At 37.4% G+C, this 20,230-nt stretch overlaps 3 protein-coding genes across 4 annotated transcripts; 2 read left to right on the plus strand and 1 right to left on the minus strand.

Moving 5' to 3' along the window:
* Positions 1-467: 467 nt before the first annotated feature.
* Positions 468-10,078, plus strand: sypa (synaptophysin a). The gene is made up of 7 exons (XM_052562430.1): positions 468-563; positions 2,061-2,126; positions 4,570-4,694; positions 5,501-5,699; positions 7,026-7,217; positions 7,366-7,684; positions 7,971-10,078. Exons 1-6 carry the CDS (start codon positions 546-548, stop codon positions 7,648-7,650), a joined length of 885 nt encoding a protein of 294 aa, XP_052418390.1. The 5' UTR covers positions 468-545; the 3' UTR covers positions 7,651-7,684; positions 7,971-10,078.
* Positions 10,079-12,200: 2,122 nt separating this feature from the next.
* On the plus strand, positions 12,201-14,574 carry plp2a (proteolipid protein 2a). Of its 2 annotated transcripts, none has more exons than XM_052564325.1 (6): positions 12,201-12,438; positions 13,007-13,112; positions 13,341-13,499; positions 13,677-13,775; positions 14,063-14,162; positions 14,423-14,574. In XM_052564325.1, exons 2-6 carry the CDS (start codon positions 13,014-13,016, stop codon positions 14,449-14,451), a joined length of 486 nt encoding a protein of 161 aa, XP_052420285.1. In that variant the 5' UTR covers positions 12,201-12,438; positions 13,007-13,013; the 3' UTR covers positions 14,452-14,574. The 2 variants fall into 2 exon arrangements, with proteins under 2 accessions (XP_052420285.1, XP_052420284.1); XM_052564324.1 differs by having other exon boundaries at positions 12,218-12,438; positions 13,001-13,112.
* A 90-nt stretch (positions 14,575-14,664) lies between these two features.
* Positions 14,665-19,271, minus strand: emilin3a (elastin microfibril interfacer 3a). The gene is made up of 4 exons (XM_052564323.1): positions 19,123-19,271; positions 18,260-18,379; positions 17,235-18,148; positions 14,665-17,046 (listed from the first exon to the last, which is right to left on the minus strand). The coding sequence occupies exons 1-4, from the start codon at positions 19,269-19,271 to the stop codon at positions 15,095-15,097; spliced, it is 3,135 nt and encodes a 1,044-aa protein (XP_052420283.1). The 3' UTR covers positions 14,665-15,094.
* Positions 19,272-20,230: the final 959 nt, after the last annotated feature.

A 20,230-nucleotide genomic window follows, 5' to 3' on the forward strand; every position in this document is an offset into this window, starting at 1 on the left:
TACATCATTCTCATATAGATCTAGCTAGTTATTCAAAACTGTGATGTTTTTCATGTTGTTGTTGAAGACTCTCATGCATTGTTGGTATTTCCCAAATGGCATCTTAACGTTCCACCGAACCACTGCAAAATGAAACGATCTAATTCAATCTCCGCATTTACGTTAGTGGCCGCCGGATCTGGTGGTCAGTGGTCAATCACATTCATAATTTACGGCATCTGCAGCGCGAGCAGCCTGCCATCGAAACAACTCATTAGAAGGGGAAATATCATATTTGAGAGAATCACTGAAGATACAGCTAGAAGAAGCAGGTGAATTGTAACAGTTTAATGATCTCATTGCTCTACAGCGATCAGGGTCGGTCGTTTCATCCCGCTCGGCTCTTTGCGCACCAAAAACGCCTTCTAGTTCTCGAAGCGCGTGAGTGACGCAACTGAAGCAGCCGTTCTGTCCATTTTCCCTCCCCCTCCGTGGGCTGTTCCGCTTCCATCACTCGCCTCCCCCCGATTATAGCTGTTTCTCCTATCTACGAGCAGGCGACTAACATGGATGTTGTAAATCAGGTAGGGCATTTGGGTTCGAAATGATTTTAGCATATTATTGACGTGTTTTTATATGTTTTTTCGTTTGTCTTTCAGTTGGACAGTCATTGTATACGATTTAAAAAAAATGCGCTTAGAAATGATGGTGGAAAATTCTTAAGAGGTGTCCTGCTGATGCAGTCCTTCTGTCCACTGATACAGTATTTCAAGGAGCTTTCTTTCGTGCCATCCTATATTTTCGTTTTAAACACATGCTTGGCGTTATGGTTTCTGTATAGTAGCCTATTTTACACAAATCGGATGAAGCGCTCGATTTGTTAGACATATTGAAGTATTTGTAGAAGGCTGCAATACATGCATTTATTATGCATTTATAAAATGCACGTTTATTGGTATGATTTTAAATTACATTTACGTTTAGTGCATAAGCTTAACATCAAACCAAAGCGAATGGACGAGGCCCGTTATCACATACAGATGCGGTCGTAGATACGCTTTAAAATGGCAGCTGACTTCCATCCCAATACTGTCTGTGACTGTGTGACTTTCAGCTATAAGCCCAGGCCCTTCTGTCTCATTGTTTTTATTTATTTATTAATATCAGGCAATATAGGCAGTGATCGAGGAATCGGTGTCTACTGAATATGACACACAATCATATAATATTATTTATTGATTGCTTATATTACAGAACATTGTCTGATGCAAATTTTTGCAAACTTCATTCGTGTGTAACCCAATTTTATATATTGCAATGAATAATTAAATCGCGTAAAGATGAGATCTAAATCGATGTACTACTGATCGATTGATTTATTTATGTATTAGCAAGGAGGACCATCCTCACGGGCAAACAATGGTGTCGTGTAAAACCGCACCTTCCTACGTCACTATGTCCGAGTAAAATCTGTATCACATACCAAAGGGCTGATTTAGCAAATATTTCCAAATATCAATAATGCCGTCATGCATGAAGGAGAAAAAAACTGTCACATTTAAGCGGCACATTTAAGATATGTGTCCTCAATTAAGGGCCTTGCATTTTCCAGATTGTTAGAGAGAAGGGTTTTTTTTATGATATTGGCGTGCAAAATGGTTTCAGAAATCTCTGTCGGTTGCTGCTCGGAAGCTCGGGGGCTCGGAGATGGCGGTGACGCGCGTGCAGGCGGTCTGGCCATGGTTCAAGGTCCCGAGACTCACCTTCACTTCCTTTGCTTTCAGCGTCAGAGATATTAAGAATGTTTGGACTATAAATTATGTTTTTTGTCTCCTCCTGTTACTGCTTTGATAGGTGTGTGTTTTGGTTTTTTCGACAGTGGCTTTACAGTAGCAGATGCTATGCGTAGGTTTCACAATCGCTTCAAAATAAATTGGCTCTTTATATGAGCGAAGGGGCCTGTTTGTGCTATGAGTCATCGTGGTGAAGACACATCATCCATAACACTTTCATCTATCTATCTGTCCGTCTGTCTGTCTGTCTGTTTGTCTAACGTTTTTCACATGTTGTTTTTTTGACAGTTGGTTGCCGGTGGACAGTTCCGGGTGCTGAAAGTCCCACTGGGCTTTATCAAAGTCTTACAATGGGTAAGTTATAATGTATATATATATATATATATATATATATATATATATATATATATATATATGTGTGTGTGTGTGTGTGTGTGTGTGTGTGTGTGTGTGTGTGTGTGTGTGTGTGTGTGTGTGTGTATAGGCTATATAAGATGGTATGTTAATCATTTTAGTACATAAATTAATTTCAGACATAAATGTATTTACTTGAAGAACTGCAAAGCACATGTGTCAATCATGTATTATAGTTGAGAAGCGACATAAGCTATATCCAAACATGGTGAAATCATACTGTCACTTTTAATATAATAGATGCCTCATTATATCTAAGACATTATGTAAACCTTAAGTTTGAAAATCAAACATATGGAAGCATTCAACACCAGTAGACTTTACACTTCCTCCACAGTACGCAGTCTGTTGCAAACATTTTGGGTTTCTATATAGTCAGTAATTTCCTCAGCCTGGCCAAAGATTGAAGAATACCCTTAACGGGACTTTAGCTTGGCTTTGGAGTTGGCTTCTTAAAAGCTGTAACTGGTTCCCATTTTACCAGCTTAAAATTTTACACATACAGTACACATACCAGAGGAGATTCAGTTGAATATAACTGTAACATAAAAACTGATTTGTGTGTGTTTGAAATTACTTGTAAATAAACTGGCAGCAGTAATACATAACATTTGTGGGCCTAAAACATTACATAATAGTTCATTTTTAATCATACAAATACAGAACACTGAATGACTTATTTTATTACATCTTATTGAATTATTTTGTGTTAAATTGCTAAGTTTTCATTTCAGTACTGAAGGAACCTAACAGAAAAATGTAGGAGGTTTTACCACAATCGTCAATGCTGTTCCTGTTCTGTGTAATTTGACATTTGAACATTTTATATTATATTAGTTTATTTAAAAGCGCAGTATAATTTTCTAACTGTTGTGTAGGCTACTGCGTTCATTCAGGCAAGGTAAGTACATGGCCAGTATAATTAACGTATAGCCTATACAAAATTACAGTTAGAAAGATGCTTTGTTTATGAATGACCACAGCAGAGATATCTGGTATAATATGAATAAACGTAAAAAATGTGCACCGGGGTAAACGCACCGTAAACACACCGTGAACGCACGCGCCGTTATCGATCACGCACGTGGGAGAACACGCACAGTTGCAGAGTATAAGTGCCCTCTATTGGTCACACGGTGCTTCTTTACTTTGTACGAAGTGAAAATGGCACCAAATAACAGACTTTGTAGTAAAATGCTGAACAAGACTATATTTGTATATCCTGCCTGTACTCTCTCTTGCACTAGAACAACCATCATTCTAATAATTCAAGATCATTTATCTCTTTATTTAAGTAATACAGAACTGTTTGGACGTATTACAATTCTCCAAATCAGCATTTGTGTATAAGCTTACTGTTGATACAGTTGCTCAGTTTAATTGATTCACTGAACCACGAAACTCAGTTTAATTCAATTGGGTTGCTTTCTTTTCTGACCTTGGTAATGTGAGCTGATCCGATTTTGTTTGATTTGATCAGATTTGATTAGTTTGGACTGTCTTGTGTAGTGTGTAGCCTGCCTGACTAATGAATTAATTGTCTCTCTTGGACCTTGTCTGGTCTGGTGTATACTGGGCTATGTGATTTGTTTTTTCTATCAGGAGTTGTTAAGGCTTTTTGCTTTGTTTGTACAATAATTGCATTCATATGTGTTATGTATGGTTAAGTTACTCAGTTGGTTATCAGTCTTTGTTTAGATGCCTTTGTCTCTTGACCTCATTTGACTTGTTTGGTCTGCCTTTGTTTAGCATGGTCTACTGTGGCTTGATGTTTGCCTATTTTTTTAGTTTCCTGTGATGATTCCTGGGCTCATAACAGAGCCCAGCTCAGCTATATGACAGATGGCAGAGTATCTCAGTGAAATTTAATAGCTTCATTCTCCATTCAGTCCCTCCACCAGGCAAAGTCCATAAGTAATCTCTATGACTCTAAATCCTGAAAGGAAAAATAAAAAATAATGTCAGGATGCTGCTGTCACATGGTGAAAGATGCTTTCATTTGGTTTATTTAGTCTCTATTTTAATTGCATTCATACACACCTCCTACAGTAAACCATTTTTATGTGTAAAATATGGCATTATCACATTTGCACCAGTCTTCACAAATTTCCTCCCTGATGTGTGAATGTGAGTCTTCAGATGAAAATGTAAAGAAAGCATTCTGTTTCTTTTTTTCAGTCCCAAACCTTGACCTTCATAGTCAAACAACCTTCTAGTCACTAAACGTGATACATGTGAAACACTTGTTAAGCAAAGAGAAGGTGCTAGCTATGGGAAGGTCATGGGCTTGTTTCATAAATGCATAAAATGATCAAATGTATTACCTTGAATGCATTTGAATAAAACCATCTGCCAAATGCATAAATATAAACCTCTTTTCCAGGTGTTTGCCATCTTTGCATTCTCCACCTGTGGGAGTTACTCCGGCTCCTTCAGGATGAGCGTGGAGTGCAGAAACAGATCAGACAGTGACCTGAAAATAACTGTGGATTTTGAGTATCCCTTCAGGTACCTCTGTCTTTTTAGACCTGTGTGATCATATCAACGTTTTACTTGTTTATCAGTATGCAATTTTTCAGGAACAGCTTTTAATGCAGTACAAAGTCAGTCCCTCTGGTGTTTTATTTGGCAGGGCTTTCAAATTATCAAATGATGATCCCCTGATCATTTGCTTCTTTGCCTTTTTTGATGCGTTTTACTATGCATCAATTGATCCAAATGATCAAGATCCCCTGATACGAGGGTCCCACTTCCTAAAATATAACTACATCCAGTATATAAGACCCTTTTATACTTTGTGGGAAAATTAGTTAAGTTTTTTATTACTGTTATTTAAAATATAATGTTTTATAGCATCATGTTATATATTATTCCTGTTACAAAAGATCTTGATTAAATTCTTTAATTGGTAAAATTTAATTGTATAGTTATTTCCCTGTTGAAAAAAAAAGGCATATACTGGTTAGGTATGTTTTGAAGCATGGTTTGAGCTGGTTTAAGATGGTCTATCTATCCTTTTTTAATATACAATATTTTTCTCTGAACCCCATTTTGAAATTTTTATTAAATTCTGGTGCTTCTGAGCACATAGTGTTAAGCATTTAAGTAGAGTTGTTTGTAATCCTAAGTACACTAAATATGTAAAACAATTTCCTTTTCTTCATGATTCATAATCCAAGGTGAACTGTTTCTCCTGGCCATTGAGATTTGGTGTAGTAACTCTAAATTAGGCTAAATTGTAAATGTGCTGAGATGCCCAACTTTGAAAGTATTATGGTTCTGTCAGTAACCCGGTTCCCCTGTATCTCCTTCAGGCTCCATCAAGTGTATTTTGATGCCCCTGTCTGCAAGAATTCCCAAAAGGAGCGTTTCTTCCTGGTTGGGGATTACTCATCCTCAGCAGAGTTCTTCGTCACCATAGGCGTTTTTGCATTCCTGTATTCAATGGCAGCTCTCAGCATCTATGTCTTTGCCTTTGAGAAATACCGTGAGAACAATAAAGGACCACTTATTGTAAGTTCTCTTCTTTAATACATAAGCACTAAAGCATTGGTTTACCCAAAACATTTTTAATCTGCTATTATTTACTCATCTTGCACCACCAGAGACATTGAAGGGGACAAGTATAATTAGAAATGGCCAAATTGTCCCCCCAAATACTTTCTGTTCTTGTACTGATGTGCTGCAATCCATTAGGCAGCGCTCTTGTATTTCAGAAAAGGTTTAAAAAATATTTTTTTGTGTGGTCCGTCTCAGTGGTCTGACAGCGGGTGTCAGTGTCAAAATTGTCATAGTAGCACAGTGTGAATTCCAGCACCAAGCGTCAGTTTTAACACTGAGAGAGAGCAAGGTAAAATAGAAGTAGTGAAACATTTAGTATTTGACAATTGTTTTGAATTGGAAATATGGTATCATTTACATTATTTGTGTAATTCCTAAATAAATGTGATGAGACAAGAATGTTTAGCATTTTCGGCATACAAATAAGAATCAGCATATTTGCGAACTGATTGCTTTTATACTAGAATTAGACCTAGCAAATTCTTCAACATTCTATTCTATTCTAAAAATCTCCATGAAATGTTGATGACCTTGATATGAATTTTTTTTTTTTTTAGCATTGACTTTGTAATGACACGAGGGTGTGTAAACAAAGATAGAATGTAGAATTCTAGGTGAATTATTGATGTAGCAGCTCAGTGTCTCATTCAACACTAGACAATATGGCAACACTTTAGAATACTTTTCCATCTTTAATGAATAACTTCACAAGAACAAAGTCTAATGCGCTATTAACATTCTAGTAACTACTATTAACTAACAAGAAGCTCTGACTAATGATTTAGCAAATAATAGCGCTCAGTTGAAACTGGTAGTTCACTATTAGCTAATCAATAGCTGCTATTTTTTCATATATCCTGGAGAACTACTAAGAAGTACTGTGTACAGGTTCACAATTAATGTGAATTATGCATAATGTATGATTAATTCTAAAGTAAAGATCATGCTAACCCACTAGTAATGACGCAAGGATGACCAAATCCTTTTAAAGGAACTACTAATTACTTTGCATTAGTATTCTAAAGTGAAAAGCATGAAAACTACTAAATTAGTAAAAAAATAACTGATTAGCTAATAATGAACGACCACATTCGACTAAGCACTATTACTCACTACTTCATTAATCAGAGTTTCTTGTTAGATACTTGTAGCTACTAGAGTGCTTATATAGGTTACTCATGTGTTCTTGTGTAGTTATTAATTAATGATGCAACAGTATTCTAAAGTGTTACCGACTGTGTATTCACGTATAATTCTATATGAATGATTTGATTGCAGGATTTTGGTGTGACGTGTGTATTCACCTTCATGTGGCTGGTGAGCTCGGCAGCATGGGCCAAGGGCTTGTCTGATGTCAAGACAGCTACAGACCCAGAGAAGGTTCTAGACCTGGTCCCCGCTTGTGAACAGGAAGGCAACCACTGCCGTGAAGTTAACGACCCTGTCATGTCTGGTCTTAATACTTCTGTGGTGAGTCTTAATACTTCTGCTTGGCCATACAGAAAATCCCCTTACTGATAAAAATCCATTTTTATGCAGGTCTTCCACTGTCTCTTGTGATTAGAGCAAACTTTGAAACTGAATTATAAACCTTGTTTTTATTTACTTTTCTCTCCAGGTCTTTGGCTTCCTCAATCTGATCTTGTGGACGGGTAACCTGTGGTTTGTATTCAAGGAGACCGGGATCATCGCACCATTTATGCGCCAACAGCCCCCCCAGGAGAAGCAGCCTGCCCCTGATTCCTATGGGCAGGGAGGTTATGGGCAGCAGGACCCATACGCCGGCTCCCAGGGAGGCTACCAGCCCGATTACAGCCAGCAAGGCTACAATCAAGGTGGAGACTACGGTCAGGGTGGATATGAACAGCAGGGGGCACCCACCTCCTTTTCCAACCAGATGTGAGCGAAGAAGTATCTGAGGAAGCAGGAGATGGCTGGTGAGTGCTGATGTGATGCTTTGATATTGAAGGTTTATTATTGGCTGACATGTAATCAATCATGCCCGACTGGCTTTTTTTGCTTTTAAATTGTTTTTGGCATCCCTTTTAGCTCACTTAAAGTTCATCTTTAAACCTTGTCACTTAAAGTGAATCTTTACAACTTAAATCCTTATGACTTCAATTCATGTTTATTTTGAAAAAATAGAATGGAATCGATCAGTTATTGACCAGAATTTGAACGGCTGCATAATCTCAAATAGTGTGTCTCACCGTCTCTCCACAGAAAGACGTTGATCGTGTGACTCTAGCAGTGTGGTGCCTGAACCCTACCCACAACCCCACACTTCTCCCTGTTTGTGCATCTGTGCTTACGTCTGTGAAAGATAAGAGGGGCGGGAGGGAGGGAGGGAAGGGAAGGGGTCTATTCCAAAATCACATATAGATGGGAGGGGGATAGAGCGGAGGAAATTTTAATGTGCTGTTTATTATTGTGATGTATACAACTAAAAAAGTTTGATCAAATTTCATAACACTTGAATACTGTACCAAAATATATGAAAAAGTATATGAACCCTATATGAATTTTGAATTGATGATGTTGACAATAGTAATGCTAAACTTGAGAGAATGTATTTGTCTGTGCTGTATAGATATCATTATAAACAAATATATAAATATAAATATTTACTTAAGATGTGTATGGGATTATTTATTATTTAACTGTAGTCTAGTTCAATTTAGAGACCCTAAATAAATCTAATAATAATTATGTGAAAAAAATTCACAAAGCCCCACAGAATTTGTCCCTTGAAAATGTTTACCTCTGGTGGGTCGTGCTTCGGTACAATTTGTTCCATTTCTATGTTGACCTCTTTTGTTTCGGTATTTTGTTGGTTTTCATTTCTTCATGGGTGGGATGGAGCACTGATGTGACTGAGACTGAGGCGGTGGGGAGCGTCCAGGGCTACCGTGGGCAGAATCATTCCTAAACTCATGGAGGGACCACATTATTTCAACCAGCAAGAAAAAACGGTCATGGGTATATTAAAGCATTTCTCATTTCCTGACTGAAAATGTTGACTCTGTTTAGTACTCTCTTTTTCAAATATTTGTCTTATGAAAAGCACATGCATTCACAGTACAGAATTAGCGTCGTTTTTCATGACACAATGCATCTGAGTGCTGTGTTGATGTAGTGCCATTTAAGTTAGAGGATGCTAAAAATAGATCTATATATATATATATATATATATATATATATATATATATATATATATATATATATAGACTGGGGTTTTGTTTGTGTTGTGTAAGAACCGAATAGAGAGAATTAATCCTGTGTGTTGAGATATCAGTTATGTAGATATACGTGCCAGTTTCAATTTCATCAATATTTTCTTGTTTCCCTCTCTCAAAAGCATATGCAGTATCACAGGATTTAAGCCTGCGATATTGAGGTATATTTTCAGATGTACATATAAAAATATATATGCTTATTTTTTAAGAGATAGATGAACTGCTATAGTGTGAAATGTCCATGAATTGCATCAAAACATCACCGGAATGCCAGTTTAGATTATTTTTCTGCTCGATCAATCAATCGAAATGCAGATGATCAGAAATATCTGGTGTATATGATAGCTCGACCTCTCGGCCGGAATCAAGGGGGTTGTTTAAATTAGCTACGAAATGTATCAGTTGAACCATGTTCATGGCAGGTTAACAGATGCAATAAAGTCTTTAAAGTTATTGTTTTGTATAGTATTCAAACAGTATATATTAAAGTCTATCACTTTCCGATGCAAGGATGCTGAGTAAACATCTTATTAATCTAGTAATTGCACCAGATTAGTTTTTACCCATCATTTTATTTAGGGCTGATGCAGCAGATGTTGTTATGATGAGATCCTTTATATTATTGCATGATCAGATGCTCATAATGCAAGCTTACCCAGACTTATAGCTATCTATTTGATATTTTTCAGACTATTTAATTTGCCTGCGACTTTGAGGAAAACCAGGTTTCGCTTTTGGGTAGAAGGCCGTCGGCCTGCTTAATGTATTAGCGTGTCTCTCCCTCCCTCGTTCTCTCTCTCTTTCTCTTCCATTCTCTGCTCTGGCCCACTCTTCCCCTCTTCTAAATGAATATGCTACTCAACTTCTCCGTTGTTAGTGGTGTTTGATATGTCTTGTGAAACTCTCGATGCCTTTGGGTTGTGCTGTATTTAATGTGTATGATATTATCTTAGCGTTTATGAAGATATTGATGAAAATGGTTATGACCATGCTGAAAACTCAATCACCAAAATTATCCAGAAATTCTGTTGTATTGTTCTATGGAATCCACAAAGGAAATTCAATAAAAAAAATAAGTGATCCTGTTGAAAAAAAGTTTTTTGTTGCTTCTGTGATTCAATAATTATATTTTAGTTGATTGTATAATTAAAATAAAATGTGTTTTTGTTGTTGATCTACCGTGTCACAAATTCAAATTTCATGTTAAAGCTTTAATGATCAACAGGCTTACTCATGATATATTTTCCATATTTACAATTTTTGTGGTTTTTGCAAGAATAATGGTAGAGCATCCGGTCTCAGGAAGTAGCACTTGGCAAGTTTCTCTTACTAATAGGGTTGCCAGGTCTGTGTATGAAAAGCACCCCAATTCCTAATGAAAACTTGTTTAAGTGTAAGCACACACACACAACGATATGAGCGTGTGTGTGTGCTTACAAAAAGTTTTCATAAAGAACTGGGCTGCTTTTGATATGCATTATTGTTTATTTATTTATGTTGTTTACTTATGTCAAATACTTCAATATTTAATAAGTACCTTAACCATTAGGCCTAACTACAAACCAAATAACTAATATAGACTGTTGCAAATCAATTTATTTCACCACCAAAATGTTTAATGCTACTCATGTATGCATTTACACAAAATTGAATAATGTAAATAACCTATTAAAAAGTGAAACCAAAATATGACTAAAATCGATGAAATTTATAATTATTGCTCTCGATATTGCAATAATGATCCTTAATTTTTTTCTTAATTGATTAAACACACTTGTCCATTCAGACATTTCATTTCAAAACATTCAGCACACTGGCTGGAACTGAAGCTCAATGGCCAAAATTACTCATTTTGTTTGCAAAATTTTCCAACACAAAACAAAAAAATTGCAACATAATTAAATACTTCCATCAAACACCACAGCTTGTGGTCAAATTAATTTATTCTTTCAACCAATTATAACACAATGGACAACAAAATACAAAACACAGCTATCATTAAATTATACTGTTCAAACTCAGAAGTGTTGAATATGGTAAAAAGGAAACTTCTGGGTGGTAATATATAAAAAACAAAATGAAGAGTTAAAATACTCAGAACTTCATATTGGATGTTTTCCCTTGTAGTGTTGCAATGCACCAATGGAAATACCTCCTCATATGGCAAATCAATCAACAGCCCTCTCTCTTTATGTGAAACCAGTCTTTAATTCAGTGCATCAAGAAATGTGGTGAGACATTCTGTATTGAACTGATAGTTTGTATGTGGCAAAGGACATCATTGGATATGGCAGCACAAATGTGTGATGTGCCCCTTGAGCTTCAAGTACATTATTCTCTAAAAATGCAAATTCATAAAGCAAATTATTCCAGTTGCATGTAACTGTATAACATTGCATTACAATATAAAATTTCAAACAAAGCATATCAAAATTGATATTATGACAAACACAAAAACAGGACTGATGAAACATCTGCATTACTGGAGACAAAGCTTTTTCTGCCAATAGGGCAATATGGTGAAGTTAAAATACACAATGGAATATGGTAACATTGTGATTTACCTGTTGTTATTAAAAAAAAAAAAAAAAAGTCTGGCAATAGATGCCACAGTGCTCTAACTCAGAATGGGTTGGACCCTTTGAATTTCATTTGAAACTTGAGCTGTATTTTCTCCTTTTACAGTAATGCAGCTACTCCACCAAGTATCCAGACTCCCCTCTCTGGCCCTCTGCCATGCTCGCTTACACTCCTTCCATGCCTTTGGTCTCTTTGATCCTTACTTGCAAATAGCAGGACAGAGGAGGAATCTTTTACAGAGAGATGAGGACTGATTGCTGATTGAAGAATTGTGCAAATGAGTTTCACACAGGTGCACTACAAATTCTTAATTATGCAAGTACTTTATATCAGCTTTCAATAAATGTTTTCCTTTTGTTCAACACAATGAATCCAAAGTTCAATGAGATCTGTAGTGAAATAGGGTTTGAAAAAATGTGTGAAACAAATGAAAAAGTATTTTGTGCAAGATGATGTGAGATGATGAAGATCAAGTGGATCAGTTTCATTAACCGTGTCTTAGCAAATTAGAAAATCTGCATTGTAGATGAATACTTTTTTGTGTGTGTGTGTGTGTGGGGGGGGGGGGGGGGTGTTAGCATATTCATTACACTGAGGTACAAGGGGCAACTTGAGTTATGTACAAATATTCAAACCCCCCCACCCCGTATCTACAGAATGAAATAAGACCACATCTGCTGGAAAACCGTGGACTTGGCAACAAGCAACACAGCAGCAGAGATGATGAGAATGTGGAGTCTTGCGTCATTCACTGTTACTCTTATGGGTGGGTGTTGCTTTATGTTGTGCAATAGATGTATGTGGTTCATTTCGTCTCTACAAACGCACTGTGAAAGCATCCCATCCAAGTGATTTATTCAACAGCTTCTTTTCAGGTATTTAATGCATCAAACATATCACAGATTACGATTAAGATTTTAAATAATTTATAACCCACTATAAATACTATAGTAGGCTATATTTTATATTTATTGGTTAAGTGTATATTTAGTTAGTTTTATGTATAGTATAGTTTTATGCTTAACAATTTATAAAGGCTTGTGAAGTTTGTTGTTAAGTTGTAAAGTGTGGCAACTACCTGTTTACGTGTTCTTTGTGTTTAAAGATTAAATATGTATCCTCTTTGGTTTTAAAATACAGCGCTTCCTGTCTGCATAACTTCTTGTCTCTTTTTGACTGCTCTGTAAAATAACATGTAAAATGCTATTTGATATTGCATTAGTTCATAGTGAGAGAGAGCGTTCATTATTAAACAGTAACATGTAAAGATTGTAACAACCTCATTTTTATATGGTGAAATTTTATTATTTTGACTCTTCAAATTAACCATTGGTCTTCCATTAGCATACATCTAGGTCCTAGGTCTTTTTTTTTTTTTTTTGAGCATTATGCACATTGTATGTTAGTGTACCTGCTTCTTTATTATTTTTAATCAAGCTACAGGATCAAGATGGTAGACACAAAAGAAGATAACCAGCCACGTTCAGCCACTGAACAAAACACAAAATTCATCTGGTCACCCAAGGGGATGATTTTAGCTCTTGAAATTGTAAGTCTGCCCAGAGTTATTCAAGATTCATGATGATTTCAAATCAATAATGTACTAATCTGATTGGTTTAAAGTAGTATTAAGCATAATAATTTTATTTGATACATATTACAAGCTGTTTATCTTGAGCAAATGTGTGTGTGTGTGTGTGTGTGTGTCATGGATCAGAGAAATGCATATATGTATACAGTACCTTTTTAAAAATTATTTTACTGTTTGTTTTAATAGGCTCTGTGCACCATTATGACTATCTGTAAAGCAGTATCCCTTGAATGTTACTTGTGGGGCTGCATTACAGAGCTGGTCTGGGCCATTCTCATATTCATCATTTATGCCATGGACCTACTTACCCACCTGTACTTATCACTGATGTATTTCCAATGGCTGGTAAAAAAAATTGTGTACTCGATATTGGATTGTCTTTCTTTCTTTATTTAGACCAATTACTTGCCCACTATGTTATAAGTGCAGCTTACTCAATACCTTTTTACTCTCAACCTCTTTTTTTTTTTTTTACTGGAAAATACATTGAAACAAAGGCATATGTTCTCCTTCATATTGTAGGACTTATTCAGAGCAATCACAGGATCAGTCCTCCTTTTTGTTACTTCTCTTATCTGTCTTCGCTGGGGATGGGAAATTTCCGGGGGAGTTGCTGGTTCGGTGAGTAAACTGGCAAAGACTGCGTTTGTGGCTGAAAGGATAATCTTAAAAGATTAAGTAATAAAAGTTATCGGTTACTCTGCCCTGAAATTAATATCTAATAGTGTTGCTGTCAAACTCTCTTAACAAATTTTACTAAATTAGATTCTAACATACTCTTCAGTGATTATAAGATGTGATTATGTATAGGAACGATTGATTTTCTTATTTTCTGTTTAGCATTTTATGACCCTTGTACTTCCACCATTGTTTCTTTCACACTTTTTCATGTTTGCTCTTTGTTTAAGATCTTTGGTTTGCTGACAGCAGCAGTGCTTGGATATGATGCTTTTGGCATAATCAAACGCATAAAACATCTGAAACAGGAGGAGGCGACTGTGACTGCTAGTAAGTATCAGCACCAACATTCCTCAATAATCACTATAAAGTCATTTGCTGTGGTTTTAAGTGTCCTTTCCAAAGCTTAGAATCCCTTAAAGAAAGAAAACATATTAGAACTTGGATGTTGGTTTCACAAATACACAAAATTACACGTCAAAAAACAGCATAATTTCTTCTTTCTGTGCAGTTTTTCTTCCATTTTGGCCAGGCTTTAATGATACAACAGCTCAACTAATTGTTTTACATGTTCTCTCTTTCCTTCCCAGATGTTATGGTCGAAAATGTGGTTCACTGAATACATCAGGAACTCCTAAAGTTTTCACATTCTGTATGTTTACAGTTGATAATTTTGTATATTTTTGTCATTTCTTGTTAACATCTAAAAATCTAGATTAAAATGACAACATTTTCAAATATACTTGTTCATGTTATGAAACTAAAGAGTGCAATTATTAGCCTGTTGCATATTTGCTGTTGGAGATCAATAATACACATTAATATACAAAACATTAAGTGAGATTTTAACATTTTATTAAGAACCAGCTTTTACAAAACCATATATATAAAGGTATAAACACAAAAAAAGAGTTCAAAAGGTTGTGTTCCCAAAATTCTAATTTACCTATATGCCTCTCTAATTCAAAAACCCTACAATAAAAAAAATATTCACAATATCAAAGTAAGACATTTAATACACTTAACCATAAAATTGCTTAGTAAAAATGAATAAAAGACAAAAAATAATAATAATAAAAGACTAATGATTTAAAAAAAATAAAAAAAACATACAAAACAGCAGCACCACAGACTGGGAAGACTGATTTTCAATACTGATCAAACCATAGATGTTGGAAAGAAAAGAGTCTCCTGAGGAAGATACTATATAATAGTATCTGTGAGGAAAAACTGTATGCACATTATAAAGTGCACTTGAATTATTAGTTACCTCTGTACTGTGTGGGGACTGCAAACTGGTCTCCTCTGGGATGAGCCGGTTCTGTTGTGTGTTGTTCTGCCATTTCTTGTGTTGCAGTTAAATTGTCCCCAGCTACTCTAGTAGATCCAGATGGTCCAGTGCAGTTTTGGATGCTATCTCTGAGCTCAGACAGCTGGTGAGAATGGTTAACAAGGGTGCTATTTACATGAGACAGATACCCATCAGAGTGTCTCTCCAGCTCTCCTCGGATTCTTTCCAGGTCGTCAGCCAGGTGTGCCAGGCCTCCACACTGACCCTCCACGCGAGCAACACGACCCCCGACTTCAGTCACCTCTTTCTGGACACCCATAGCAGTGGAACGGCAACCCTGGAGCTCTCCGGCCACTCTGCGCCTCAGATCCTGGAGTTCCCCTTTCAGACGGGTCAACTTTCGCTCCCCAGTACCCAACATAGATGCCTGTCGCCCCACCAGCTGAACCACACCCTTCACCTGCTGCGCAAGCCTTTCTTCTCTTTCTTGCCAGGTGAGGTTGGTTTGGCCGACCTCTCTGATCACAGAGCCGAGAGACTCTTGCAAGCCACACAGAGACCTGTTAACGGAGTTCACGCTAACTTTCAGCAGGGTCACCTCACCCTGAAGACCTGCCTCCACTTGTTTCTCTGCCAACTGGACAAGAAGGTTATGTAGAGTGGCATTGAGGTTGTTCAATCTCTCTACTTGTAAATCAAGTTTCCCATTCATTTCCGTGTGGTTTTCCTCACTTCCCTCATCCTCAGTTCCCAAAGGAGCGACATATCCTGTAAGAACAGGCTGTGGAACACAAGATGAAGTGCACATGACCTCTATGGATTTGAGTTGTTTCTGTAAGCGGTCCAAATCATCCTCAACTCTTCTTCTGAGCGATTCTACTTCTGTCTCCTGTGTGGGCACAGCCTGACCCTCTAGTAAAGTTGGTGTTGTGACATTACCTAGCTCCTCCACTGCAGCCAAAAGACGACTTTCAAGAGCCTTAAGCTTCCCCTCCAATTGTACCTCCAGTTTGCTAGGCCCTCTTTTGTTTGGTTCCTCTTGATTTAATGCAATGTTCATCTTGGATTCCACATAGGCCAATCGGCCTTCCAACATGCCCTCTATATGGTCCCTGTGTCCACCAAGTTCGGCACGTAAATGAATTTGGGACTCATTCAAGCCACCCACTGACTGCTCCACATGAATAAGCCTTTCAGTTAGACCTGATATGGCAATGCAGCAACCCTCTTCAGGCTCCAGGTCTTGAAGCTGAGCCTGCAGTTTTTGGAGTTCTGCCTGTAATCCTGTGGCCCTTATGTCTAGGACTTGCTCAGTTTGCTCTTGTCCATCCAAACGTTCCTCTTTACACTGAAGGCGCACCTCTGCCATACGACTCTCGCATCGCTCCTCAGCACTCTCCACACGCTTTTCAAAGCCATCTAAGATGGTCACCCGAGATTCACTCATTTTGGACTCTACCATTGTCTCCAGGGCCTTTTGAAAGTGAGTTTGTGTGAGGTTCACTGACCCATTTGACAGTCTTTGAAGGGTGTTGTTGTGACCCACGACTGCTCCTCTCAACTCTTCAATCTCAGATGCCTTTGACACAAGCTCTGCTTGTAGCTCTGAAACCTTTTCAGCCAAATCGACCAAGTTTGGGAACTGACCCACCACATCTGAACCCTCAATATCTGGTGCACCTCCAGGCAAATCTCCGAAACCCACAGAGGTGTCCCTGGACAGGGAAGGAGCAGCGATAGGACTGGGTCCTGCAGAAATAAGAGCAGTCAACATTCGGTTGGCATCTTCACGGAGGGAAGCACGCAAGCTGTCCTCCAGGCCTGTCACAGTACCACGGAGAGTCTCTAGACCAAGAGAGAGTCTCTGCACATCCTCTTCAATCCTATCCAACCGCTCATCTTCAATACTGTTGTCATCATGATCTGTAATGCATTATATTTATTTAGTTAGTCTGAACACACTTGCAGCTTTATTTTGTACAAATAAATGATCTAATATATATATATATATATATATATATATATATATATATATATATATATATATATATATATATATATATATATATATATATACAAGAGTGTGTAACTGTAAATTATAGCTCATTTACCTTGGTTTGTTTCACTTCCACCAGAGGGCGCCTGTGCATTAGGAACAGGCTCTGTCTCACTATGTTCTGGTATAGAACTATAGTGATCTGGCTGTGGATTCTGGTAGTCTGTGATTGGCTCATTCTCTTCTGGGATTAAATCATGGCCAAGATCTTGAGGCTCTGGCATCGGTTCAGGATAATCTATTTCAGGTTCCTGGTGGTCTGGAGAAGGTTCAGCTGAGGTATATCGGGAAGAGGGACCAGTATTAGGGCTGGAGTATTCATTCATGCCATTGGGTGGTGTTTGAGGTTGATTCCAGGGGTTTCCGTTGAAACTGGGATGGGGAAATTGCCCTTTAAATGAAGGCACTAGACCCTCTTGAGAGGGATTAGGACCTTTAAATGAAGGCATCGGACCCTTCTGCATAGGCCAGGGACCCTTCTGTGCAGGCATATGCCCTTCAAAAGGAGGCATGGGACCCTTCTGTGCAGGCATGGGCCCTTTAAAAGAAGGCATAGGACCCTTCTGTGCAGGCATGGGCCCTTTAAAAGAAGGCATAGGACTCTTCTGTGCAGGCATGGGCCCTTTAAAAGAAGGCATAGGACCCTTCTGTGCAGGCATGGGCCCTTTAAAAGAAGGCATAGGACTCTTCTGTGCAGGCATGGGCCCTTTAAAAGGAGGCACAGGACCCTTCTGCATTGGCATTGGCCTGTTAAAAGTTGGCATAGGACCCTTCTGCATTGGCATGGGCCCTTTAAAACGAGACATAGGGCCCTTCTGTGCAGGCAGTGGTCCTTTGAATAGGGGCCTTGCTTTCATTCCATATATCGCAGTACAACCAACACCTGCATATCCAGGACAGCATTTCCACTCCAGATGTGTCATTGTCTTATATGCAACTTTATACATGGGTTTGTAGTACATGCGATACCTGTAAGAACAGACAGGGTGTCAAAATTAGCTAAATGTAACAAATGCTTTTTTATAGAAATATATATTTATATAAAAATGAATGACAGTTAAACAGTTACTAATAGCTTACTTTATAGTTGGGCATTTCTGACCCCAAGCACACTTATTGTACTCTGGCTTCATGAAGGGAGTCGCTCCATCCTGAATAGTGAACGAGACAGCCTTCTCCACAACATATGCACAGTGGTTCCTGAAGAGATACAATTATATAACACTCAATAATTGAAGTTGTCAATAGCAAGAAAACCAAATATTCCCTCTTTCTCAACACTGAAAGAATCTGCTATTTGCTTTGCTGTACTCAATATGCTATAATACCTAAATACAGTAAATGCACCTTTATATATTAACATTAGCCAACCAGTAGTAACTACAAACTAACAATAAACAGAATTTCAACATTTATTTTTCTTGGTTTACATTTTTTTTACATTTATTTTAACATAAAAAATACATACACCAACATTGTTTTATAGTTCCACTAACAATTACAGAATATATAATCACATTAAGCAAAATTAATTAATTCTATATAAATTATCATTGTTGTTGGTGATACCTAATGCATTTACTAATGTTAATGTAAATATCTCATTGTAAACATTTTTATTCTTTATGAATTCACTAAGTTTGAGGAGATTTTTGATAGCGCCTCAATGTAAACTAAACATATTGCACCCAACAGTAATACCAAACTGGAAAATGTATTTGAAAATGAAAAGCTTTTAGTGTCTATAGGAAAAGTTGGACAGGTGGTCCTGTATCATATTTTCTTAACTACGATCTTAAACAGCATCTCACATGATGTTGGAATGGAAGATTCCTTTTTATTGCCTCACATATGTGTCTGAAATTATTTCATAAAATCAAACCGCTAATTCACCACCTGTGCCATCAGTTTAGAGAAAGAATATTTCACTCGTGGATACTCACTTATGCCTGGCTGTTGGTTTTGCTGAGTTGTACTGTGGATTGGGTCCAGAGTAGAGGCTGTATCGGTTTGGCGCAGGTTGAAATGCTGCCACAGTCAGAAAAGAACTCCAAAAAAGGAGAAAACCTTGCAAATTTATCTCCAATAACATGATGTTTGTATATTATCAATGCTAGGGAAAAACGAAGAAACTAGAGGAAAGTCCCTCTTTTCCGCCAAAACAGTAGCTAAAAAACTTCTTCACCAAAAATTGAGCATAGACCTAAAAATTGACATATGTCTTGTGTTACGTAAATAAAAGTGTGATGCTAGCTAGTTTCACATCTGTCCATGTTGGTCTTAGTCAATACTAAAAAAAAATCTCAGTGTCTAAAAAGGACACTATCTGCTCCAGTTGTGGTGGTGATGCTGAGATTCCTGCAGACTGCTGGGACTGAGACTTCTGGTCACCTCATAAAACACCAGACCTCATTTACATAGATCCACCTACTATGCCACCTAACACAATTTACACAAAGGTGCTATTTTTGAGACCTGATCCACACAGTACAACAGTGATGCTCAGAGGTTTGTAGGAAATACTTCAAGATGGATAAATAATAGTTATAATTTTGAGTATGCATGAAATAATTACAAAACAAATCAGGGTCAATTAATAGTAATTATCATCGACTGATATCAGTTTAAAAATGAGATCTTGCCTTCTGAAATGTACAGGTGTATGTCTGGTGTCATGATGTCACATTTGATAGCGTTTATATTATATCTAGTTATGGGAATGTGTCTTTAAAACCCTTGGTCAGATGTAAAGTGTCTGATTATTGGCCATTTTCTGAACACTAAATGATACAGGAGCATATGGCTATGCAGATAATCTAAAAAAGCATATGGACTCACTAGCTGCAGGCTGCAGTCACATGCTCACACACACAAACACAGACACAGCCATATGGAACAAATACAGTTTAACTCCGATAAACACTGAGAGCCGGACTGTAAATACTAACGATTACCTGGCAATAGCAAAATAGCTCTAATGAAAAATATACAATGTGAAAGAGAATCTTTCCTGTTGACCATGCTTGTCCCTAATTGCAAAGCTGAACAAAC

The sequence above is a fragment of the Carassius gibelio genome, chromosome B8, assembly GCF_023724105.1.
Source record: "Carassius gibelio isolate Cgi1373 ecotype wild population from Czech Republic chromosome B8, carGib1.2-hapl.c, whole genome shotgun sequence".
Classification (NCBI taxonomy): Eukaryota; Metazoa; Chordata; class Actinopteri; order Cypriniformes; family Cyprinidae; genus Carassius; species Carassius gibelio.

What these genes read in the sequence shown, in the direction of transcription:
- sypa (XM_052562430.1), top strand. An exon ending in TTATCAAAGTCTTACAATGG is followed by an intron (nt 2,127 to 4,569) that starts GTAAGTTATAAT and finishes CCTCTTTTCCAG; the next exon opens with GTGTTTGCCATCTTTGCATT. An exon ending in ACAATAAAGGACCACTTATT is followed by an intron (nt 5,700 to 7,025) that starts GTAAGTTCTCTT and finishes ATTTGATTGCAG; the next exon opens with GATTTTGGTGTGACGTGTGT.
- plp2a (XM_052564325.1), top strand. Translation starts at nt 13,014, where the DNA reads ATGGTAGACACAAAAGAAGATAACCAGCCACGTTCAGCCACTGAACAA. An exon ending in TGATTTTAGCTCTTGAAATT is followed by an intron (nt 13,113 to 13,340) that starts GTAAGTCTGCCC and finishes TTGTTTTAATAG; the next exon opens with GCTCTGTGCACCATTATGAC. An exon ending in CCGGGGGAGTTGCTGGTTCG is followed by an intron (nt 13,776 to 14,062) that starts GTGAGTAAACTG and finishes TCTTTGTTTAAG; the next exon opens with ATCTTTGGTTTGCTGACAGC.
- emilin3a (XM_052564323.1), bottom strand. Translation starts at nt 19,271, where the DNA reads ATGTTATTGGAGATAAATTTGCAAGGTTTTCTCCTTTTTTGGAGTTCT. An exon ending in AAACCAACAGCCAGGCATAA is followed by an intron (nt 18,380 to 19,122) that starts GTGAGTATCCAC and finishes GTATCTCTTCAG; the next exon opens with GAACCACTGTGCATATGTTG. An exon ending in CAGAAATGCCCAACTATAAA is followed by an intron (nt 18,149 to 18,259) that starts GTAAGCTATTAG and finishes CTGTTCTTACAG; the next exon opens with GTATCGCATGTACTACAAAC.